The sequence below is a fragment of the Sciurus vulgaris genome, assembly GCF_902686455.1.
Source record: "Sciurus vulgaris genome assembly, chromosome: 14".
Taxonomy (NCBI): Eukaryota; Metazoa; Chordata; class Mammalia; order Rodentia; family Sciuridae; genus Sciurus; species Sciurus vulgaris.
The window spans coordinates 77,665,330-77,689,017 of NC_136475.1; the positions used below are offsets into that span (position 1 = coordinate 77,665,330).

At 47.7% G+C, this 23,688-nt stretch overlaps 3 protein-coding genes across 29 annotated transcripts in view; 1 reads left to right on the plus strand and 2 right to left on the minus strand.

The window, feature by feature from the left end:
* CAD (carbamoyl-phosphate synthetase 2, aspartate transcarbamylase, and dihydroorotase) overlaps positions 1–4,574 on the minus strand; it is a 29,562-nt gene extending 24,988 nt beyond the window's left edge. For both annotated transcript variants that reach the window (XM_079110505.1, XM_079110504.1), the window contains exons 1-5: positions 4,170–4,574; positions 3,808–3,947; positions 1,567–1,696; positions 438–580; positions 136–277 (exon numbers count right to left, since the gene is read on the minus strand). In XM_079110505.1, coding sequence (XP_078966631.1) covers positions 136–277; positions 438–580; positions 1,567–1,696; positions 3,808–3,947; positions 4,170–4,251 — 637 coding nt within the window. In that variant the 5' untranslated portion in view covers positions 4,252–4,574. The remainder of the gene's footprint in view (positions 1–135; positions 278–437; positions 581–1,566; positions 1,697–3,807; positions 3,948–4,169) is intronic.
* Positions 4,575–4,631: 57 nt separating this feature from the next.
* Positions 4,632–9,755, minus strand: ATRAID (all-trans retinoic acid induced differentiation factor). The gene is made up of 7 exons (XM_079110539.1): positions 9,415–9,755; positions 8,581–8,702; positions 6,126–6,197; positions 5,891–5,962; positions 5,543–5,664; positions 5,197–5,294; positions 4,632–4,976 (listed from the first exon to the last, which is right to left on the minus strand). The coding sequence occupies exons 1-7, from the start codon at positions 9,616–9,618 to the stop codon at positions 4,872–4,874; spliced, it is 795 nt and encodes a 264-aa protein (XP_078966665.1). The 5' UTR covers positions 9,619–9,755; the 3' UTR covers positions 4,632–4,871.
* On the plus strand, positions 8,728–23,419 carry SLC5A6 (solute carrier family 5 member 6). 26 transcript variants are annotated; one of them, XM_079110524.1, is made up of 18 exons: positions 8,728–9,243; positions 10,365–10,434; positions 12,568–12,643; positions 13,333–14,008; positions 14,316–14,381; positions 14,716–14,767; positions 15,171–15,238; positions 15,496–15,650; positions 16,074–16,214; positions 16,412–16,541; positions 17,134–17,222; positions 17,748–17,860; positions 18,197–18,264; positions 18,646–18,732; positions 18,869–19,050; positions 19,236–19,339; positions 19,578–19,693; positions 20,082–21,064. In XM_079110524.1, exons 4-18 carry the CDS (start codon positions 13,616–13,618, stop codon positions 20,226–20,228), a joined length of 1,911 nt encoding a protein of 636 aa, XP_078966650.1. In that variant the 5' UTR covers positions 8,728–9,243; positions 10,365–10,434; positions 12,568–12,643; positions 13,333–13,615; the 3' UTR covers positions 20,229–21,064. The 26 variants fall into 26 exon arrangements, 23 of the variants coding, with proteins under 23 accessions (XP_078966650.1, XP_078966643.1, XP_078966642.1 ...); XM_079110517.1 differs by having other exon boundaries at positions 13,465–14,008; XM_079110523.1 differs by lacking the exon at positions 12,568–12,643 and having other exon boundaries at positions 8,729–8,884; positions 8,986–9,243.
* The last annotated feature ends 269 nt before the right edge of the window (positions 23,420–23,688 follow it).

Consider the following 23,688-nt stretch of genomic DNA (forward strand, 5'->3'; position numbering starts at 1 on the left):
GTTTTTACCACGTGAAGCCCTGGTGCCTCATCTTTTTCACTGCAAACTCATACTAGCTTCTAGCAACTAGAATGATGGACAGATTTTCCACCCAAGCTCCTGGTCTGAAGCCATAGGCAGGCCCCAGCTACTCACTTTGGCTGTCTAATTCATGGTCCCAGGGAACCACAGTGACCTCAGCCCCACGCTGGCAAAGACATCGGATCTGATTATACTTGAGGCCACAGTCCAAAGCAAGGATCCGAGGGGCACCCCCCGCATTGAATATCTGTGGAGTCTAAGGAATAAAGGGCAACAGTTGGCAGCTGTGTATAAGGTATGCCCACACCAACCCCTACCTTTGACGCCTCCTGATTCTCCCTCAAGAGTTTATCCTAGTTGTGGACAGAAAATAACTAACACACTTCCACTTACGAAATTCTGCTCTCCCTTTGTACCTTAATGGAGACCTCTGGCACCAGGGGACGGGCATTGGGGTCCAAGAATGGCATGGCTGAAGGCTCAGTCCCATTCTGGACCAACTTCCCCAGAAGAGACCCTTGTTCCCGCAACTTCTTAGTCAGCTCTCGAGTGTCCACTCCTGTCAAAGCAGCATAGCCTCAGAGATCACACCCGCGACCCCCAAGTCATCCAGGAGCACTTTCATTCCAGAGCCCTAAGTCACACACTGCTATTTTATGGGCATCAAAATCCTGATTCCTGATCAAGGGCTGGGGCTGTAGCTTGGTGGTAGGGTGCTTGCCTAGCATGTGTGAGGCACTCAGTTCAATCCTCAGCACCACATAAAAATAAATAAATAAAATAAAGGTATTGTGTCCATCTACATTAAAATAAAAAAAAAAAATCCTGATCAAAGTTTATTACCACAAAGTATTTGTGCCCAGAATATCACATCTGAATTGAATCATGATTCTAGATCAATCCAATTACAGAAAGTAATTCCACAAGGAAAAAGGACATGCTAAATTTACCCTACAGGAACATAACCAACCAGATGTAGACTATGGGATATTCCTAAGGAAAATGACCTGTTTTTATCAAATAGGTTAGAAGGTCTATTTAAGTCATAGCAACCAAGCGTTGCATATGAAATTTGTTTAGAGTCAGATTCAAATAGACAAATGGTTAAAATAAATTAGGTAACTGAGGAAATTTTCAATATTACCTGCATATAAGGAAAAATTTTTTAAAAATATAACAGCATTGGTCATTTTTTAAAAAAACAATTTCTTTCTTATAGATACTGAACTATTGTAGATGAAATGATATGTTTGAAATTTGCTTCAAAATAACCTCGGAGTGGTAACAGTGGTGATGAAATAAGATTAGTCTTAAGTTGATGATTATGGAAACTAGAATTCATTATACTATTCTTTCCTCTGTATGTTGGAAATTTTCCATCTGACTGATAGCTCAGTTTCTTCCCCAAAAGCTGGACCCCAATCTAAACTTTTGACACTTTCTATCACCTTAGACCTTGGTTCTGAAAGACTTCAGAAACCTTCTGATTCTTTCCATCTAGGCACACTGTGCTCGGTCCTGACACACCAGTGCTTGTTACCATACCTTGCAGGCCAGGGATGCCATGCTGCTGCAGCCACTCATGCAGGGTGCAGGTGGCACTCCAGTGGCTGGGTGTGGGGCAGCACTCTCCCACCACCAGTCCTGCCACATGGATCTCCGAGGATTCAAACCACTACAGATGAAATGAAAAGAAGGTAAAGGGCTCGGGGTCAACTGTCTCCCTAAGGCATTTGCCCCCACTGTCTGGCCATGGACCCTTTACTTGACAACACTAGCTGACAAGTCATTCCTTCAATATATCCAGTACTTCATGCTTTTTGCAGATATTTCCTTTACCAACTTTGCTGTGCCCTATAGAAAATACTGAATATACAGGCTCAGCATGCCTGATAACTGAAAATGACGATTTACTTTTCCCTTATCCAAAATCGAGCTCACAAATCCTCTTTTCTGTGAAGGAACTCCCATTCACCCACTATAGCTTATGCCTTCTTCTAAGATTTCACCTAACACTTTCTCTTCTTGCCATTTACACTGTACTGTGAATATGTATTTGTGTCTGTCACAAAGACAGCAAAGTGTCTTGATCACATGGTATCAGTTAAAAAACATTTACTAAATGCTCACTAGGGGCAAGCATTTTAATAGATGTTGGGAGGAAAAGCAGTGAATACAAAAAGGAAAGACGAGGTTCCTATTTTCATGGTTTTTTATTTTGGGTACTAGGGATTGAACTCAGGGGAACTTGATCACTGAGCCACATCCCCAGCCCTATTTTGTATCTTATTTAGAGACAGGGTCTCATTGAGTTGCTTAGTGCCTTGCTTTGGCTGAGGCTGGCTTTTAACTTGCAACCCTTTTGTCTCAGCCCCCCTAGTTGCTGGGATTAAGGCCCCACTAGGTTCATGATGCTAATTTCCAATTTAGGGAGCCAGAAACTAACAACATGTGAACAAATGTTAATTAAATAGAGTATGATAAAAATAGTAATAAGTAGAGTTGCAGGGTACAATACTAGACATGATTATATTCTTTTCTTACTTTATTTGGGATTATCATTTAAAAAAGGAAAACAACTTTTACTCAATAAATGTTTAATAATTAAACAGAAAGTTTCTATGGGATGGAGCAGCACACTTAAAATTACATTCAGCTCAATGGTGAAGGGTTTAAAGGAAGATGGACATAATCCACACATGTGCAAATGCATTTACAGCACATGTGCCACAAAAGCATCAGTGTTGGGCTAATGGTTTTAGGAGGGCTCACTTCCATTGACCTATCAGGGTCTCAATTTTGCAGTTTTATAAACTCAATTTTGTTGGTGTGCCCAGAGCTGATAAAGTTGATGACCGATGTATATTAACCAAATTCACAAGATATTGTATTATAAACTAGAATGCAGTGTGTTTAAGTTTATAATGAAGAGGGTCCTTTTCAGGAATAACAATGACAGGATCTCTTATTCGGAGTTCCCTTTTCCCAGTATCAGGGTAAATGGAAAGACAAATTAAAAATCAAAGGCTCAGCAAGCATAGAATCAGGCCAAAGTTAAGTTTTGAGGAATAATGAATCTAGGCTATGGTGACCTCCACTATTACCTAACTGCTTTGTGTTGGTTTTTTAACTTCAAAACTCTCAGAGGGCAACTTAGTTTCCAAATTCCAAGGAGAATAGGGAAATCTCACTCTAGCAGGAGACCCAATTTTATAATTTAGAATAAAAACACTATTGAAAAGTAAGAAAATGAGAAAAGGCAATGTAAGGAGGAGTCTAGAGAATAATAATCAATGTCACTGGTTTTGTAGGTAAACTAGTACCCACTGTCACCCAGAAAGGCATGACCTGAGTTTCCAATCTTTTACTGATTTATGTAATGCTAAAGCATGACTCTCCTCACATGACTCTACTGCTAAAATTCCTTCGTTGGTTCATTAATAAATTAAGCCCAGACTACTTTGGCTTCAAGGCCCTCCACACTCACTACAACCTATCTGCAGGCTTTTCTCTCATTACTTCTGCATTCCTAGCAATCTGGACAACTGTTTCCCCAAATTCTTGCACTTTCCTGGATCCATGCCTTCACTACAAACAAAATATTGCACTCTGTGCTTCTCAAGGTACTCAGCAATCCCTACCTACAGTTGTCTTAGTATTTATCGCTTCCACGGGTATCTTTGCTCTTTTCAGGATGCCTAGCAGGGTGTCAATGTCGTTACTTCACCAATAGTTAACAACTACTGATTTGAAAAGCTATGTAGAGAAAGCATTGGGCGTGGCTACCTTGCTGAGGCCGAACTCATCCACTTCATCTGGGGGGATGCCATAGTTGCCGATCAGAGGATAGGTCAGCACTAAGATCTGTGCTTTGTAAGAAGGGTCAGTGAGAGCCTCGGGATAGCCGACCATGCCGGTTTGAAACACTGCAGAAAGAGGTAGAGCTGGACTTGGGCAAGGGCACCCTTCAGAACACCGCCCGTGCGGAGCTTACCCTCGTGGAGGCTGCCTTGGTGGTGAGGGATGAAAGGCCGGAGCCGGGGCACCGAATGGGGATGAGGGAGTGTGCAGGCGGGGCCGGGGCTCCGCGGGTTGGGTAGAAGGGCATCTGAGGGGATGCGGTCGGCAGCCCGCCCGGGCTTGCTTACCCACTTCCCCGGCAGTCGACACAGCGGCCCCAAAGGGCCGGCCCCGCAGCACTGACCCGTCCTCCAACACCAGGGCCGCCATGGGTACCGAGCTGAGGCGGGGGTGAGTACAGAGACGCAGGAGGCGCTGCACGCCCCACTGGAACCACGCGAGGGCGGCGCGCCGGAGTGGGTCCACGTGGCTAGCTGCACAGAGATCTGGAGAGAAGGCGGGCGCCGCGAGGCAAGAGCCCTGGGCGCGCTCCGCGGCTGCACGACTGCGGCGGCGCAGGCAGCAGGCAGCGTGAGGGGCGGGGCCGGGCACGTTCGGGGCGGGGCCCGAGTTGGGCCCACGTCGTCTTTGCAGCAGCGCCACACCAGCGAGACCTGAAAATCCCGGCCTCCCCAAAGCAGCCCCGCAAGCAAGAAACACCTAAAGACAAGGAGCCTTTCGCTAAAATGTAAAAGGAGGGGGAAAAAAAAAAAAGGAAAAAAGTTAAAAAAAAAGTTTATTGTAGTCAACAGCACAAATGGGAACTGGTACTAGGTTCATTCCTGACTCCAGTGTCCCACACTGGCGTGGTGCAGTTTTTCTTCTTCCTTCTAGTTGCAGCCTCAGACTTAGGAGGATCTGTTGGTTAATGATGCCGGTCAAGTTAACAAACCTTCCTTGCTGGGCTATACATCAGGATAATCTTAGGTTAGCAGGACGCCCAGTGTAGTTCATGAAGTCTTGGCTTTTCGCCGCTGGGTTCCCCAAAGCAAAATGGACATGGATAGTGTGGTGGATCCCAGAATCCCAAAGAACATAAGTAGTGAGAAGGAACCCTGTGATAAACAAACCAAAAAAATGACAGCATTACACAGAGGGCTACATCCTAACACCTAGTTTTTTCTTAGCAACTTATCCCCTCATTCTGGGTAATTTCCCTATAATTCCCCTTCTCTAGGTAATTGGCATCAGCTTCTTGTCTTGTGGCTTTCCTTTCAGAGAGGTTCTTGCCCTATGCATTCCTTTCATCACTAATAAGAAGGCCTAATTCCTCACCTGGCGCATACACTTGTATCCGTGGAAACCATCAGCACAAACACACTGCAAGAGCCCAGGACCATTAGTTGCACAAGAGCCATTCTCAGGACACATTTCTGGAAGTCAGAGAGAAACAGAGAACATCACTGGATCGCTACATCAGGTATATTCTGAAATATGTGCTTCAACTTAGTTCTCAGAATACAAATAATCAGAACATAATATTTAAGACCTTTTCTTTCCAAGGTTAAAGCCTCAGATCTTCAAACAAAAGACACTTAAGTATCATTCTCTTTCTGATCTAAAGCAGAGACTATAAGGGAGAAAAGGAAATTCCCAGAAAGGTGGAGATAAGACAGCATACCTGGTTCTCCAGTGCTATTGCAAAGGTTCTTTTGGCCTTGGCAGATCTTGTTGTCCATATAAGAGGTAACTTTTTCCCAGGCACTAATACCTCCAGGACAGCTTATACCTTGTGGCAGTACCCTGAAGACAACATAGGTGACCATAATGTGCAGTCTGAGGGGTTAAGGGTGTAACTCTGAGGTAGAGCAAATGCTTACCATGCAAAAGCCATGGATTCAATCCCGAACACCAAAAAGAATAAAGTAAAATAAAGAGGAAAGAAAGAAAAGAAAAAACATGCAGCCCAAAGTTGTTGAATTTGTAGCAATATCCCTCTCTGATCATCTTGCCCTATCCTATTACTCACAGAGTCTGGAGCCAGATAAAGCCACGGAAGGTGTTGGCCAAGTTATCCTTGAGGGGGTTTGCTTGAAGGTCTCTGCAAAGCACACACTGTTAGCACTCTGTTCAGGAAAGCATCTTTTTCCTGAGTTGTTCAATATTAATATTTGTCCACTTTTTAAAGGGTCTGATCCCAAAGATTTTCCTATCAACACTTCACCATATTCACCTTTTGGGCAAGAAAGTACCTAAGCACTTACATGATAACAGCAGTATATGCTTGAGGAAAGTTTGGCCCAGGATCCTCCAAAGAACAGTTCTGGAGATCCAACCTGAGGAAATAAAGTAATTAGTATAACTATGTATCTTTTTCATCCAAGGCAAGGTTTGTGTTTGAGTACGCAATCCCCTTTTCATCTAATGATAATTGAGTACAACTGTTTTTAGAGCCACAGACTAGGTGCTATGATGGACATTTCAATCACACATTATCTGATACAATCAAAGCTACCTTAATTTAGCCTAAAAATTCAGTGTTTCATTTGCATTAGTCACATTTCAAAGTGCATGTGAAATAACTACCTTTGTGGCTATTGTGTTGTTCAGTACAGATTTAGAACATTTCCATTATCACAGAAAATTCTATTGGACCACACTGTTCTAATAATTTTTTCTATTCACTGTGCACATACTGGAAGAAATTTTGTTTCTTGTCTAGATTAGTGAATCTTATATTGCTTCTCAGATCCACAGAGGACATTTAAATGAAAAAAAAATATAAAACTGTGTCACAAATTTTTTTTTTTTTTTTTCGTGCTGGGGATTGAACCCAGGGCCTCGTGCTTATAAGGCAGCACTCTACCAACTTACCAACTAAGCTATACCCCCATCCCACAAAGTTTTTTTTTTCAAGTGCAATTTCTATTATAAACTGATTCTAAACTCCTGGACATTAAGGACCATGACATGCTATGTTTTCTTCAATATCTTATTACTTTCCAGTTCTTTATTCTACAAACATTTACTGAGTGCCAGGTGCAGTGGTGCACACCTGTAATCCTGGCAACTTGAGAGGCTGAGGCAGGAGTATCACAAGTTTGAAGCCAACATGGGTAATTTAACAAGATATGTAAAATAAAAAGGGCTGGGGATGTAACTTAGTGCTAGACCACCCCTGGGTTCAGTCACCAGTACTGGGGAGGGGGGAGGGATTTACTGAGTAGTTACAAACTACAAAAATTGGGAGAGGATAAAATATATATAACTCAGTATCCTGGTCTTCCTGTGGACTACAGTGTAGTAGGGGAACAAGACCATACCAAAACAAAAAACAAAACAAACAACAACAACAACAAAAAACCCCATAACAATGAATACATTAAATTACAATATAAAAGAAATCATAGGAGACCATATACATAAATTTGAGTGGTATAAATATTAAGTGTTACAGGGGAAAAGGTATTACTCTGGGATTTAGTAGTAGGGAGCATTCACAAAGGATATTGGAATTCAAGAATTTCTATGTCCTAACTTGGTGGAGGAAAGCAATTTTAGTTATGGAAAGAGGCATGAATAAAGAAACAAAAATGGAATAACTTTGAGGGGGAGGCAGTCTGGCTGAGCTAGATCCTTATGGAGGATTTGAGTGGGTAAGTAAATAATGATGGAAAAATGGGTTGGGACTAGTCATGACAGTTCATGATTTCAACTTTATCCTGTGGGCAAGAAACAGTTATACATACAATATTAAAGCAAGAGAATGATAATGAAAAAATAAATTGGCTTTCAGAAAGCTTAATACAGAGAAGTATTTAGGTAGATTAGGGAAAGAGGAGAATGAGAGCAAGGCATGACATTTTGAATTTGAAATTGAGTGCACCCAGGAAGAAATATTTAATAGGTGGTTAGAGGTACCCACATGTACCTGGAGCTTGAAGAAGTCACTAAAAGAGATCTAGTTTGGGGACAGATTTGTATGATGGTTATAGTTGAAGCCATTAAGAATAGGCAGATTCTCAAAAGAGTGTAAAGGGAGAAAGGCAGCCAAGCAAGGAGTGAATCTGAGGGGCAAACCTGCATAGGGGGCCAGGAAGAGGAATTTGCCCTAAAGAAAAACAAGAATTAATCAGAGAAGAAAGAAAATCCATATTCATAGTGTCTTGGAGAATAAGGGGGGGGGACTCTTCTGCAGACACACAGTAAATAACCCACAGTCTTGACAATAAACAAAAGAACAAAGCTCTTTTCAAAACGGTGCCATAAAAGCCTATTTTGGGGAGGGGGGTACGGTAGGGGGTGCTTAACCACTGAGCCACATCTCTAGCCCCCCTTTTTTTAATTTTTAAAAATATTTTATCTAGAGACAGGGTCTCGCGGAGTTTCTCGCTAAGTTTCTGAGGCTGGCTTTGAACTCACGACTCTCCTGCCTCAGTCTCCTAGGCCACTGGGATTACAGGCAAGTGCCATCGCGCTGGGAATAAAAGCCTATGTTTAAAAAGACCTAACCTCTGACTTTTAAGCAGTTTCATCCAGGAAGAACACGATTGTTTACCTAGCCAAAAATGCTATAACAAATTTAAAAGTTTGAGAATCATGGTTTACATGCCTAAAATTAGGCACCAATATTTATCCCAAAACCCAATCTGGCAAGGATTGTAGACTTGGATCTGAAAACTCTTTTCCGGTATCCAAGGATGTCTTCTCCTCCCTCACCCCAAGATGGTGCCCTTCTGATTCACACAGCAGCGGGCGTGCACCATTAGCTCCGGAGTCTGCTTACAATAAAGGGCCACTTTTGACAAATTTTGCACACTCCCCGGACACTGGGTACATATCTGCAGAAGAGAAAGAAACCTTATTAGGGCTCTAAGAAGAAAAGCCAAGAAGAAAACAAACAAGGCTCAAGAATTCACTGCCAGTACACCTCTCCAGAATTCTTCTAACGCAGGGAGGTGGCTCGTATCATGTCTTTTTATCAGGCTGGACTAGGAGATGCCATTTCTTCCCCTAGAGTCGGGTGCCGAGTGAGCGCGTCAGATTTTTAGTACTAGTCCTCACGCACGAAAGATCCTTATCTTTGACGTTCACTACTCAACATAATTACTATGCTCTCTCCAGAGTCTCCGCATCCTGACAGCCTCAGTTTGGCCGAGCGTAAAAGGACTGCAGGTACACAAAGAACTCGTCAAGCATTACAGAAAGTACAGTCCTATCACCGCACCACGTACGGCATTCGTGACTGGACAGCTTGCAAAAGAGTCATAGGACTCATCTGCACCAAGAACTTGAAATTATTCAAAGGCTGAGGAGCGAGGAGATCGAATTTCAAAGGTCCTTAAATGTGGGCAGGGCGAGGGCGCCGGAGGCCTGGGCAACGTGAGTACTCGGGAGCAAGATCCGGCTGGGGTACGCCTGGGACGGGTCGGGAGGCTTCAGGGAGGAAATCCGAGCTTCGAGCAGGCAGAGGGAGGGGAGAGCCGCGGGCAAGCGCAACACACAGAGGGTCAACAAACCCTGCTTCAGCCCGAATTCAATTTGCTTCTGTACCTCGGGTAGCGCCAGAGCCCTTCCCACACCCAGAGCGAGGAGCAGGGCCACAGCCCTTGGAACCAGGCTTGCACCACTGCCAGCCTTGATAGGCGCCATTTTCCGCCCTCTTCGACCTCCTTGACGGATCGCGAGAGCAGCTTGCAGGGCCCCGCCTCCGATACGCCACGCCCCTCCAAGGGGGCGTGGCCTAACCCGCCTCATGCAATCGTTTCGGGGCGTGGCTTAATCGGACAGGTCCAGTCGCCCGGGGGTGGATTTATCCAGGAGGTTTGCGCTTGGTGCGCTCCAGTCCTTGTTCTGGGTGGACAGAGTCACCCGCCTCCTCACTTCCCCCTTTGGCACAGCTTAGCTGTGTTGCTTAGCTCCCCTGAGCCGACTGCGGGCTCCCTCAGCCCCGCATTCTGCGAGCCCACACTCCAAGGTCGTGCCTCCACAGCGATTCCGGCCGCTCCATCCGCCCTCAGTAAACATGGCGGCACGGCGACAGGGGCGGGCAGGGGGCGGGGACCCGCTGTCACCCGGCCCGGGCGCTGCGGGCCCTGCCCGCCTGCGATCCACGTGTGGAGACCCGGCAGGTGGGCCGGGCGGGAGTGGGCGGGGGCGAAGAGGCTGGGCAGAACTGCATCGGGGCGGGAGAGGAGAGACTGAGAGGGGCGGAGCGAACTGTCCCTAGCGTAGGGACTGGAGGTCTGAAGTGTGAGCAGTTAGGAGGTGAGCTCGACACGTGTGGAGGGAAGGGGAAAGCCGGGAAAGAAAGAGGGTAAGGGTGATGGAGGAGCGGAGGGCGAAGGGCAGACCGCAGCGGGAGGACTCGAGCCTGGGAACGCCCTGGGCGCCAGGTCCCTTAACACCTCAGTCTTGGGACCGCGCGGCGTCCCGGAGCATAGCGAGGAGGTAGGGACAAGACAGAGGTGTGCCCTTCTCTCTCCTTTTTTGCCTTTCCAAAGAACAGGAGCGATGCTGATTTCGCAAAGAAAGAAGGGACCTTCCTAGCCCTGGCAGAAGCACGGAGGTAAGGTAAGGCAGCAGTGTCCCAGGGTAGCCAGTGTTCTGACTGAAGGGTGCTGGGGGGCCCCCACTCCTGGAGGAAGTGTTGGCTTTGGTTAGCCCTCACCCCCAAGAAAAAAGCTCCTTGAAGCCAACCAGAGCTCGTCTCGAGTAGCCAGCAGAGCCTTCCCTTCCATGTTCTCCCAGTTATCTGTACTCAGTACCTATACTTGAGAATCTTTGGAATTTGCATTTACATTTGGCTGGCAGGCAGATTTTCTAAGATGTTAAATCTAGTATGGGCATTTTGATAAGAGGCCTCAAGCTTTTCAGACCTTGAGGACTTTTAGGCACAAGACAAAATTTGAGGGAATCTTTGGGGCAGTTGGTCTTACAGTGTGTCCTTTACCTTTTGTAGGAGTCAGTCATTCCAGTGCAGTGTGTGACCAAAATGATTAAGGCTTTTTAAAAGGGTACCCCCACTAGCTGTTTGTGTCCTGGTGTGTTGAAGTTTTAGTGAAACAACCTGGTTCCTCCTTTTGACTCCAGTTCTCTTGACACGGCAGGTCCATTGGATTTTATCAGTGTAGGGTTTTTAGAAAGCCACTGTTCTGTTCCTAGAATCAGATTGTGTTCGATGAAGGCTTTGTTAACTGAGTTGGTTTTTTTCCCTTTCTTCCCTGACTCTCTTCAGCCATCCAGGAGCGTTCATGCAAATAGAATTTTATCAGGAAACCTCATCAGTTTTCTCCACAGTAGTGTGTCCCAGTCTTTTCTATAACCACCTGCCTATCAGTGCCACTGACCCTTTTGTTGTGCATGTTCTTAGTTGCACATAGCAGACATCTAATAATAGTTCCCATCATCTCTATCATAGCAGTAAAAAATTGCCAAGGAGGAACAAGAAAACTCAAGATGTTGCAATATACAAGAGCCCTGGGCATCTTTAGATTAAACCAGAGTGACCTGTTTGGAACCTTGTTCTGGACACTAGCATTTGTGACTGTAAACATGTGACCCAATAGTTGCCAGCTCTTCTTTTCATTGGTCCCAGGAGGTTCAGAGTTCAAGTTTAGTCTATGCCTTGCTAACCAGGTAGCATCTCCCCAGGAACACTGGAGAGCCAGAGGATGGCCTGATTGTCCCTCTAGTGGGCAGGAACAGAAGACACAATTTATATTAATCTATCTCTAGATTAGTTGAAACCTAAACTATGTGTCATGAATGATTGACTGCAGTTAAAACTCAGCTCCTACCCTGTCCTGGAGTGGCAAGGACAGGGCCTCTCTGGTGAATTACCTGTCATAGTTACAGGCAACACTCTTTCTTTAAACAGAACTATTTTTTTTTCCTCCCTTGTTTTGTATCATACTGCATAACCTTAAGCAGATTATTTGTTTCAATTATCTTGTGAAAACTGGAGAGCATTCTTGTCTTAACCTGAGATACAATATTTTGAAAGCATCAGCTGTTATAACTTCATTATTTAATGTTACTAATGTGTATAAAGCACTTAGCACATTTCTGGGCTATATAGCAGATGTTTAGAAAGTGTTAACTGTCATCATGTTAGGCTACCTAAATACATAACACTCTGCTGTTTTTTTCTCCATACCAATAAGTACTCCAAGGGGATTGGTTCTGAAGACAAGATGATATTCATGGAGAACAGGATGGATGGGGAGTTACTAGACCTGGGTTCTAATCTGGCCTTTGACTATAATTGACTGTGCTTATGGAAAGTTCACTTGAATAATCTGGGCCTTTGCTTATCTGTGAAATGAGGGGGTTATAACAGTGATCCCCTAATATTTCTTTAAATTTTTAAATTCCACAATTCCATCTTCATTTTCTGAGTGTTGTGGTGTGTTCTTGTAGGCTCACTATTTCTTATATAGGAGTTAGGAAAGCAACTTTCCCATTTTCTCTCAGTTCCTTCTTTCCAACTCCCTCCAGCACACAGGGTGCCAAGAGTGACTTAGGCTGAAAGCCTAATCCATCCAGGAATGCTGTTGAATGTGAGCTCCCTGCTCCCCATTCTGGAACTTCTAGGACTGAGTTGGGGTGATAGGGCCATTTGGTTCACAGTGATTGGTTCCCTGAATGAACCAGAGCAATAGCTGCTGAGCTTTTCCACACCCCTAGTTCCTAATCTCTTCTTAGCCACTTATAGAACCAGACCCTCAGTTTCTGCCCAGCTCTGAGCAGCTCTACCTCAGAACAAGGATTACTTCACCAGGTAGGTGTCTGCCCACAGCAATGTGCACCCATTCTCCCCAGCTGTTCCTCTTCCCGCAAGCCCCCCAGATGGTTAGCTTTTCTCTACAGTGGTCCTGGAATCATAACTTTTAATCCTTGGTTCCATCTCAGTGCCCTGTCCCCTTGCCTCTCACTTGTTCTCCCTTGCCAGATTTGTTATTGACCATGGTAGGGCAGGTGGAGGGGCTGAGAGATTGGGCATCAGGTTTATTGAATAGTGTTGGAGAGAAAGGGGCCCAGAGTGATTGGCCTGCTGCTTTCTGGAGTAGAGTTTGGGCTGCCATGGAGGCAAGCTCACTGATGATCAGTCTGAGAAGTGGTGCTGTTAAGAGGGTGATTCTGGGAAGCATGGAAGGTGCACTGAGGCCAGGGGAACAGGGAAGCCCTGCTGTCATTAGTCTTCATTTCTTCTTCCCTGCAGAGCTGTGGCGCCAGGCTGGGTTCTACTGGCTTAATACATTATAGTGACTGGGTCTTTGCCTACAAGACAAAGTTTATATTAATTCTGAGAAGAAACTGGAGCTAGAGTTGATTTTTCTTTTGCTACTTGGGTAGAGGCCCAAGAATATTATTGAATTTCACAGCTTTGTACACCCTAAGATCCTAGCCAAGTTATTGTCTGGCTGTCTCACTCCACTTCTTCCTCCAGCCCCAATTTCCCCTATACAGCCCATCCCAGACCTTCAAGGATAATTATTGCCACATTGATTGGTGCAAGTCTAATGGTATGACATGTCTCAGACCTGAGAATGGGTAGCCATGAAGGCAGAATAGGCTTGACTAGGAGTTGACTCCTTGCAGCTCACCTTGGACCATGTCACTGGGTGGAAGAGGAGGACTGTGATAACAGTGGCTGGGAGCCAGCTTGTAGCCACTTGCCTGCCCCGCCCAGCCTAGTGGCAGCCCAGAACCAAGGAGTAGTACCTGGCTACAGACCTCAGACACTGCGAGGATGAGTGTAGGGGTGAGCACCTCAGTCCCCCTCCTCCCAACCTCGGACACAAGTGTGACCACCTCTACCTTCTCCTTCGTGGACTATGTGGTATTTGTTTTGCTGCTGCTTCTCTCCCTGGCCATTGGTCTCTACCATGCTTGTCGTGGCTGGGGCCGCCATACTGTTGGCCAGCTGCTGATGGCAGATCGCAAAATGGGCTGCTTTCCTGTGGCGCTGTCCCTGCTAGCCACCTTCCAGTCAGCTGTAGCCATCCTGGGTGTGCCATCTGAGATCTATCGATTTGGGACCCAGTACTGGTTCCTGGGTTGCTCCTACTTCTTGGGGCTGCTGATACCTGCTCACATCTTCATCCCCATCTTCTACCGCCTGCATCTCACCAGTGCCTATGAGGTGAGCAGGGAAGGTGGGAGGAGGCATGGGGACTTCCAGAGATACGAATGGAGAAGAGGACAGGACATACATGAGGGAAATAGGACCCTAAATCGCCTCCATCCAAGGAGGGTAGCAGAGAATTCCCCTGAGTTTCTCAGTTCTTCCTGGGTGGAGTCCAGGTAGGGCTGGGAGTCCGGGAAGTGCCTTGCTGGGGTGGATATGCGTTGGATATTCCCTCCTGGGTCTTTTGAGGGAAGAGGTATGTGTCGTGGAGGGTGGAGTTGGGAGGAATGTCATACCTTTCTTTCTGTATATTCTTACCCAGTACCTGGAGCTCCGATTCAATAAAGCAGTGCGGGTTTGTGGAACTGTGACCTTCATTTTTCAGATGGTAGGTGGAATGTGTTAGAAATTGAGCCTAGGGCATGTAGAGAGCTAAACTCAGGCATGCTGAGGGAGATGGAGTCTTCTCTGCTTCAGACTGGCAGGATTGGAATTCCTGTGAGGGGTCAATTTCAGTAAAGCCATCAGTGGCCCCCTGCTGCACATTCTACCCAATGCCACCATAGACACTGGGGTGATAGTAAGCCAGACTTTGGGAGGAGAAGGGAGAGGGATGAGAACTAGGAAAGGGGAATCCTTGGAGATATTGGAGCTGAGGTCCATCCTTCTCTCATCCCACCTGCATCTCCTCTTCCCATTGCATCCTTTCGCATATCCAACAGGTGATCTACATGGGGGTCGTGCTCTATGCTCCATCTTTGGCCCTCAATGCAGGTGAGGAGTCAGGCCACTGGCTTCCAGCAGTGGCAGTCTGGGAAAACACCTTTGGGAGGGTCAAAGAAGGGCAGTGTGCCAAAAGAACCTAACTTTGGACAGAGAGTTAATTCATTGCATGGGCCCTTGGGTTGGCTTCTGCCAGAGGTGGAAGCAAGATTCGTTCACTTTATTTGAAAGCTGATCAAACATTACTGTGCCTCGCCTGAATTGGTTAATCAACACCTTTTGGTGGAGCTCTGCAAACATTTTTACCCATTGTGGTGAATGATTTATTTTGTTTTTAATGACTAATTGCCTCATCTCAATGACTGGGCATAGCTACACTCACCAGGGCTTTTCCAGCTTCTTCCTAGGGAAACCCTCTTCCAGAGATAGAAGTGTGGCTTTTATATGCTTACAGTGACTGGCTTTGACCTGTGGCTGTCTGTGCTGACCCTGGGGATTGTCTGCAACATCTATACTGCATTGGTAAGTGCAGTAAGGCCTGGGAGATGGAGGGAAGATGGAAGGATAGGACAAGAATGGACGAGATAAGAATATAGGTGAGGAGATGGGATGAAATCTAGGGGTAGGTTGGGGTGAAGGAAGATGAGATTTAGGATGAAAGGGAGGAGACGGATGGGAATGATGCCAGCAGAGCCTGGCATAGTCCCCTCACTAGTGGTGTCCTCCCCGTGGATGATGTGAAAGACATCTTTGGTAGGTGTGCTGTCTTTTCTCTGCAGGGTGGACTGAAGGCTGTCATCTGGACAGATGTGTTCCAGACACTGGTCATGTTCCTAGGGCAGCTGGCTGTCATCATCGTGGGGTCGGTCAAAGTGGGAGGTTTGGGGCATGTGTGGGATGTGGCTTCCCAACACGGCCTCATCTCTGGGATTGAGTAAGTATGCACATTGTCCTGACTGCGGTCTGCCATATCTGGGAGCTGAGCCCATCCTAAAGTCTAGTGTCTGGGCATAGTAAGCAAAGGGCATGCTGGGAAGCCCAGGTGCAACACTGCATGGGCAGGAAGCTGGCACTACAGGGAGGGATGGTGAACACAGATGCCCTGCTAGTGTTTATGGAGGATCAGGACAATACCAGGATGAGTACCTGGGATGAAGCTGGGGCTGGAAAAAGGGAACTCTCCCTCCAACTTAACGATGCTGTCTCTTAAGTCCACCGAGGTCCTTGCCTTAAGTTACTCTCAGCATAGCAGTGGCATCTTTGCTCTGCTATCTACTGAACCCTCTTGCCAGGAGGACCGGAAGGCCAAGTTGGTGTCTGGGCCTCTGACACAGAGACTGGGTGGCATCTGTTGCAGGCTGGATCCAGACCCATTTGTGCGGCACACCTTCTGGACCTTGGCCTTTGGGGGAGTCTTCATGATGCTCTCCTTATATGGTGTAAACCAGGCTCAGGTGCAGCGCTACCTCAGTTCCCGCACAGAGAAGGCTGCTGTGCTGTGAGTGCAGGGTCAGGAAGCAGTGGAGCTGGGGTCGAGGAGGGGATTCCCTGGACACAGATGTGGTGGGGCAGGATGGCAGGGTGCACATGTACCCTTTGGAGGCAGGGAGTAGACCTCCTTTCTGAAGGCTCAGGAGGGTGTGCCTGACAGTGCCCATTAACCCAGTCTTTCCCCTTGGCACTGACTTTCCGCAGCTCCTGCTACGCGGTGTTCCCCTGCCAGCAGCTGGTCCTATGCATGAGCTGCCTCATCGGCCTGGTCATGTTCGCCTATTACCAGGAGTATCCCATGAGCACCCAGCAGTCTCAGGCAGCTCCTGACCAAGTGAGAAGGCCTCTCTGGTTCCCTTTTATGCCCTCTGCCCAAGCAGAGTGTTTGGGTAGCTACAGAAGAGACTCCTGGGCCTGGATGGGAGTTGGTTGTAAAGTCTGCTCCAGCTCTGAGGTTCCAGCAGTCCAGAGAGTCAGATGCCAGCCCCAGTCCCAGTCATCTCCTAATTAGTGCTCATCCCGCCGGGGGCTGGGAGTGGGGGAGAAGATTACTTTGACCTCCTCCTCACCATGCTCAACATGCCCGGCTGGGAGCTGTCATGTGCCTGGGCTTACATAAGCCTCCCAGCAGTGTCATTTTTACAGAGGAGAAATTGCCTTGGTGAGGTAGGAGTGTGTTGACGTCACACTGCTAGTCAGAGGCAGAGCTGGGACATGTGCTGCCTTGTGTCATTCTCTCTTCAGGGTTCCTTTTCTGTTGACTTGGGAGAGGTCACTTGAGGTAGCAATGCCTGTGTGTCTGATTCCCTGTCCTGATGCACAGGCTCTGGGGACTTGCTGGGGCATGCATAGAGGGGTATCCCTGCACAGCCTACCTGGGGAAGGCAACCTTCTGAGGAGCGCTGTGTGCTCTGCTCTGCTTGCAGTTCGTCCTCTACTTCGTGATAGACGTCCTGAAAGGTCTGCCAGGCCTGCCTGGGCTCTTTGTTGCCTGCCTCTTCAGTGGCTCCCTCAGGTACTTGCTTTGACCAGTCGCCTCAGGTGTGGTGTTCCTACCCCTACTTGGAAAAGGGGACAGGGAGAGGAGGGATCCCATCGAGCTTCTCACTGTGCCACCCATCGTGGATGACAAGATGCAGCCCAGCTGTGTACAAGAGCACGGCCTCTTCCAGGAGCTGTCCTGTTTTGATTAAGAGTTCTTTTTATAATGTCAAGAATTGATTTACTTCAACAGCAACTTTATTCACATCAGAAAAGGATAGTGTCCTGGGCTCAGTGGTAGAGCACTTGGCCTACCACACCGGAGGTCCTAGGTTCAATCCCCAGTGCTGAAAAAGAAGAAAAACCAACAAAGGACAGTGTCCTTGCCTTCCAGACCTCCTCTGAAGTAGCCTCAGTTCCAACCATGAGGATGGTTTCTAGTTGCATCTGTCACCTCTGCCACCTTTTGGGCACTGTTCCCTCTGTAGAATGGCTTGTTAGTTCTGCCTGTCTGGCTCCCAGGCACAGTGCAGCTCGTCATTCTCTTTCTCCTTTCCAGCACCATATCCTCTGCTTTTAATTCATTGGCAACTGTTACGATGGAAGACCTGATTCAACCCTGGTTCCCTGAGTTCTGCGAAGCCCGGGCCATCTTACTTTCCAGAAGCCTTGGTGGGGTTACCCTTCCCCATATCGTCAGTTTTGTACTTTATGAGATACACCCTGACCACTATCAACACCTGTTTTATCCTGGGCTCACCACTTGCCTGGTGAAGCCCACAGCCTTCACCCCATGGCTTTGTACATCTCAGGGCGTTTCCTGGGGAGGTTTCTGAGCTCCGTAGCACTGAGGACAGGGGCAGAGGGACCTGGAGCTGGGGCATGAGGTATATGCCCCCTTTCCAGGGCTGCAGGAATGGCGATTTGGTTGGGTAGCTTGCATGTTTTTTCCTCTTTTTATCATGTTTACTTACATCTGCTCATTTTCTCCCTTCTGCTTTTCCCTAGCCTTTGGCTACGGAATCCTTTGTCTTGGAATGGCCTATATTTCCTCCCAGTTGGGATCCGTGCTGCAGGTAATGACTATGGAGAGGAGAAAATATTTTGTAAGGAAGAGGGATTGATTGAAACAGAAAATTGAGAAAGGCAGCAGTTTTGAGTGGGCATGACTTAAGGAGCAGGCGTCAGAAATTCCCTTGGATGAACCACCTTCTGTGAACAGACTCCCCAGTGGCAAAAAGCTCTCAGGTTACTTCTGGGACATTGTTAGCTCAGAGAGACGGGAATCCAGAGCACATGCCCTCAGTCATTCCTGCCCACTGTTCCAGTGGAGAAGACAGACAGCTGATGAGGGGGCTCTGAGGCAATAGTGGGTGGTTGTGCTTTGTCATTGAGCCTGGGGTCTTTGAGTGTGGGCCATGTGTTCTTTTATTTTTCCTCAACCCTGTCCTCCCCAGGCAGCAATCAGCATCTTTGGCATGGTCGGGGGTCCACTGCTTGGACTTTTCTGCCTTGGGATGTTCTTTCCTTTTGCCAACCCTCCTGTGAGTGATGTATCTGGCTCCACAGCCATGTGCATGGGATGGGTCTGTGGACTGGGTTGGCGGGGCTTTCAGGAGGAGGGCTGGGGACTGGTGTAAAGGTTTGGCCTTGTGACAGGAAAGTATGTATTCTGGGCAGGGTGCCATTGTGGGCCTGTTGGCTGGACTCATCATGGCCTTCTGGATTGGAATTGGGAGCATAGTGACCAGCATGAACTCTAGCACTGCGTCTTCTCCACTTAATGGGTCCATCTTCAGCCTGCCCACCAATCTGACCACCACTACTGTGACCACCCTGATGCCCTCAACCACACTCTCCAAGTGAGGCTGGGCTTGCTGTCCTTCTCTTTGGGGGCAGAAGCTCAGTTTTGAGGGACTTAAAGGGGCCTTGCTAAGGGATTGGCCACCAGAGGACTTAGGGAGGTATCTGCAGGTGGTAGAACCAGGTGTCTAAGAATGCCCTGTCACCCAGTTGCTAATTGTCCTCACTCCTCTGCTTTTCCCAGGCCCACAGGGCTGCAGCGATTCTATTCTCTGTCTTATTTATGGTACAGCGCTCACAACTCCACCACAGTCATTGTTGTGGGCCTAACGGTCAGTCTCCTCACCGGTAAGCATCTGGGACTGCAGTACAGAAAAATGAGAAGGGGCTGGGGGCTTTCAAGGGCTCTGCAGTCTGGGCAGGAGGGACTCTGCCCTTCAGAGCCCTTGGCTGTAGGTAACAGCCAGGTTTCCCAGCAGTGGTCCCAGAGGTGGGAGGGGGCTGAGATGTCTGCCCGAGGGACAGCCAAGGACTTGCTGCTCTGGAGCATTCCCCGGAGGACACTCAGAAGCTCCTTTGCCTTCAGGGGGCATGCGGGGCCGGCCCCTGAACCCTCGGACCATTTACCCTGTGCTGCCAAAACTTCTGTCCCTCCTGCCCGTGTCCTGCCAGAAGCGGCTTTGTTGCAGAAGCCACAGCCAGGTGGGACCCATTGTCACATGTTCCCTTCTCTTGCCCACAGATGCCCTCTGCCTTCCAGGTCCCCTCCTATCCCCTTCTCAGTCCCCTCCCTCCAGCACTCCTCTTTCTTCTCATGTGCCTGAACAGGGACTGTCCCCAGCAGCTGCCCTCCCACTAGGCTGGCTGAGGGAGCAGAAGGATCTCCAGAGGCAGTTCAGCCTGGCTGTTCTGCTACCACCCCACCCCTGCCTTGCACTGTGCTCCTCCATCCCTCCCCTGCTCCCCGACCAGCCTGCCTGGGCTTCCTCCTAGCGGGGACCCAAGCAGGGTCTCACTTTCTTACACGGGTCCTTTCACCACACTTGCCCACCCTCACCAGCTCCACTGCCTTTGCTCTGCGTGTTCCTAGGATGTCCCCACGGACAATGACCTGTTTCCGGAGAAGAAGATGAATGGTGTGCTGTGGGACAGCAGAGACAAGGAGGAGCTGGCTCGGGATGGCTCAGCCCACCAGGGGAGCAGCCCCACTTTTGTTCTCCAAGAGACCTCCCTGTGATGGGGACTCACAGGCCACCAGCCTCTGTCCTCACTGCCAGTCCGCAGCCAGAGGACACTGTAGTACAGAGATGGGTCTGGGTGACCTTGTCCACACCAAAGTATCTTGTTCTTAAAGGATCTCACCTGCCATGGAAATTGTCCCATCCCAGGTGGGTGGAGGGAGGGCAGAGTCTCTCCTCATCCTTTGCCAGTCTGTTCTCTAGAGGACCAGGCTGCAGGGGGCAGGATAGTGCCAGAAATGAGCATAGGAGCGATTCCTCTGGGGAAAGGATAATGGCTTCTGATTCAGCATAGCCAGAGTTCTTTGGAGAGGTTAGAGACTGCACTTCCTAGGATAACTGCCATAGGGCCCTATTTGGCAAGATTGATCAGCTACACCACAGAGCTCAAAGCTCCTTAAAGGACTACTATTGCTTCCCTTCTCATTCCATGTCAACACCGATTCTGTCAGCCACAGTGGGCCCTGTGATCACTTTCAGGTTGTCTGTGACTCCCAGGCTCCACATTCTTGTCTGCCTACTCCATTCTTAAGAGGTTTTGAAACCCCTGAGCTTCTCAGAATAGACAGATGTGTCATCTGCTTTATGTACAGTAGGCAAGTTTTCCACATCACTGACCCGACCCCAAACCTCTGAAATGGGCTTTTGGGGACAGAGCAAATATGGATCCAAGGAACCAGAGCTGTGACCAGGTCATCTGCGGAGTGTGTTATCCTTGTCTCCTGAGCCAGGTCACCCTGGTATCATTCTGTCATTGATACTCCTATTTTCTTTTGGAGTTTCTTCCTCACATATCTTTGTTCCTAGGGAATAAAAAAATACTGTTGGACCTAGAGTCTTTGCTTCTGTACTGTCTTCAACTATCCACCCAGCCCCAGTCCCTGGGGAAGAAGAGCCCCCTCCCGTGAATGGATATCTTCCTCAGTGGAAGGGACAGGGGTCTGGTGCTGGGGCTGGAGTCTGCAGTTGTCACATCTGTAGGGGCAACATTGTGCTCCTCAGGGTGGAGGCTTCACCTCCTATGGCTTACCCTGTCTCCTGCTGCCCTGTTTGTCCTTTGTCAAACAACTCTGCTGCTCTGAGAAACTCTTCAGATTCCCTCAGCAGAGACGTCCCAGCAGATATGAGGATTCAGCTTCCACTGAGGCCACCTTTCATGGCTCCCAGCCACAATCCAGCTGCTATCATTCCTGTGCTGGACATTCTGTCTTCCTACCTCCACCCCGGCCTTATTTTATCTTTCTAAGAGACAGGGTCTTGCTGTCTTCCATACTCCTGGAGCCACTTGATCTTGCCTCTGCCTGCTGAGCCACTGGGACTACACACATATGCCGTAATGCTGGTTCTATCCCAACTTTTTCAGTCACCACTTTAGTCCCCTTTCCCTTGCTGCTCTGGCCAGGCTGTGCAAGAACAGGCTCATCATGGTCAAACCCAGGCTGCAGCCATTCCTAGCCTGCCCACAGCCAATTAGTGCACCTAATGGACCTTAAACCTCTGCCCTTGGTTGTTTCCCCAGTCCATGACACTGGAATTGAAAATAAAAATTCCTGTTCAGTGATGGGATGTCACTCAGTGATATAGTGCTCATCTAGCATGTGCGAAGCCCTGGTTTATTTCCCAACACTGCAAAACATAAATTCCTATTCAGTGTGGACCATAGATATATGATCATGAGCTAGGACTCCAGACCTGGGAAATAGTTGTGATGGTCAGGTCTAAGATATGTCCACTAACATCGTATTTCAGACATTCCCTGATGGGGCTTCTGGGTGAATTGGGGAGAACAAGATCCCTAGAGTTTGATTTGCCATATTAGGGTAGAAAGAGTCTACTCAGAGGCCAGGTGAACAGATATGTAAGTTGTCATCGGTATCCAGGAGAACTGGTTCCAGGAATCCCCTTAAATAGCAAAATCCTTGATTGTGCAAGTCTCCTATATAAAATGATACAGTATTTGCATATAATTTATCATGCCAGGATCTTTCAATTCAAACCTTGTTTCCTGTTTCAAGTGTCCTGGCTGAGCTGTCTCTGGAGCAGGGTCTTCTCATGCTGAGCCATGAGGTATGTGAAAATATCTATGCAAAGCAGAAATGGGAGATTTCTAACTCAAGCCATGGGAAAGAGCAAAGGTTGCATGTACCAAGAACTCGTGAGATAAGATTATCTGTGGATTCTTGAGACCTGACCTCTGAAGCCCTCATTTCTTGGCCAGGCCAGGAATTATAGGTCAAGAGCAGGGCACATTCCCCCACGCCCCAATTCCAGGGCTTAGTATAAAGAAAAATGCATTGTTGGCCATGTTTTCAAGAAATGGGGCTGGGAAGCAACACCACTGTCAGTCTCTTGAAGTCAGAATCCTGAGCTGTCTCTTGCCTCATCTCAATCCCCAAGCACTTCTGCCCACTCCCTCCAAACCCAAATGTTCTAAGGATTGTTCATTCTTTCAGCAGGGCAGTTCTAGAAAACACCAGATCGACTCAGACTCCTAGGTCTGCCCTCCCCTCCAGTAACCCCTCCCACTGGGGGCTGAGGTGCTGCTCCCTGACTCACCACCCCTCCCCACCAATCTGCCAGTGTTCTAGACCTAACTGATCCTCCTTTTTCACTTTTCAATATATTCATCAGTCATTTTCTACAAGCAAGGGAACATGGTAGCCATTTTACATCTAAGGACACTGCTACATCACTCAAGGACCCCACCCAGATGCTGCTTTTGGCATCTCAGAGTTGCCCCCATTTAACCTCAAAGTCTTGCATTTGGCTATGTTTGCACAGAAGAGGAAATAGCCCCCCCAAACTTCCAAGAACTATAATTTTTGGGGTGAAAAGGCAAAAGATCTAGTTCTCCATACAAATAATTCAAAGCCTCCAACAGAGAACAAATATGCTCCTTCCTTTCTAATGCAATAAACTTCTTTTCTTCACAAAGCATTTTACAAGTGCCAGTTAATACTTTTGAGGGTGGAGTGTAACAGACCTGGGATCAAATACTGGTTTAGCCAGGTGTGGTGTTACAGGCCTATAATCCCAGCCACTCAGGAGGCTGAGGCAGGAGGATTGAAAGTTTGAGTCCAGCCTGGACAACTTAGTGAGACCCTGTCTCAAAATATAAAGGACTTTGGGGTATAACTCAGTGGTAGAGTGTTTTGCTTAGCATGTGCAAGGTCATGCTAGTACTGCATTAAAAAAAAAAAAAGTTGCATGCTTTTTTATGTACAGGTATATATGCAGTCCTTAAATAATGGTTATTATAATAATTATTGTATTTTCAATGCATTTTCATATGCTACCTGATTTTATGCTTTGGGAGAAAATTAAATCTCATCTGCATGTGTGTGTGTGTGTGTGGTGTGTGTGTGTGGTGTAGGGGACTGAACCCAGCACCTTATGCATGTTAGGTAAACACTCTACCATTGAGCTATACCCTCAACCTATTGTCTGCATTTTTATTGA

What these genes read in the sequence shown, in the direction of transcription:
- SLC5A6 (XM_079110524.1), top strand. Translation starts at nt 13,616, where the DNA reads ATGAGTGTAGGGGTGAGCACCTCAGTCCCCCTCCTCCCAACCTCGGAC. An exon ending in TGACCTTCATTTTTCAGATG is followed by an intron (nt 14,382 to 14,715) that starts GTAGGTGGAATG and finishes CATATCCAACAG; the next exon opens with GTGATCTACATGGGGGTCGT. An exon ending in GCAACATCTATACTGCATTG is followed by an intron (nt 15,239 to 15,495) that starts GTAAGTGCAGTA and finishes TTTTCTCTGCAG; the next exon opens with GGTGGACTGAAGGCTGTCAT.
- ATRAID (XM_079110539.1), bottom strand. Translation starts at nt 9,618, where the DNA reads ATGAGGCGGGTTAGGCCACGCCCCCTTGGAGGGGCGTGGCGTATCGGA. An exon ending in GCATATACTGCTGTTATCAT is followed by an intron (nt 5,963 to 6,125) that starts GTAAGTGCTTAG and finishes TGTGCTTTGCAG; the next exon opens with AGACCTTCAAGCAAACCCCC. An exon ending in GATACAAGTGTATGCGCCAG is followed by an intron (nt 4,977 to 5,196) that starts GTGAGGAATTAG and finishes TGTTTATCACAG; the next exon opens with GGTTCCTTCTCACTACTTAT.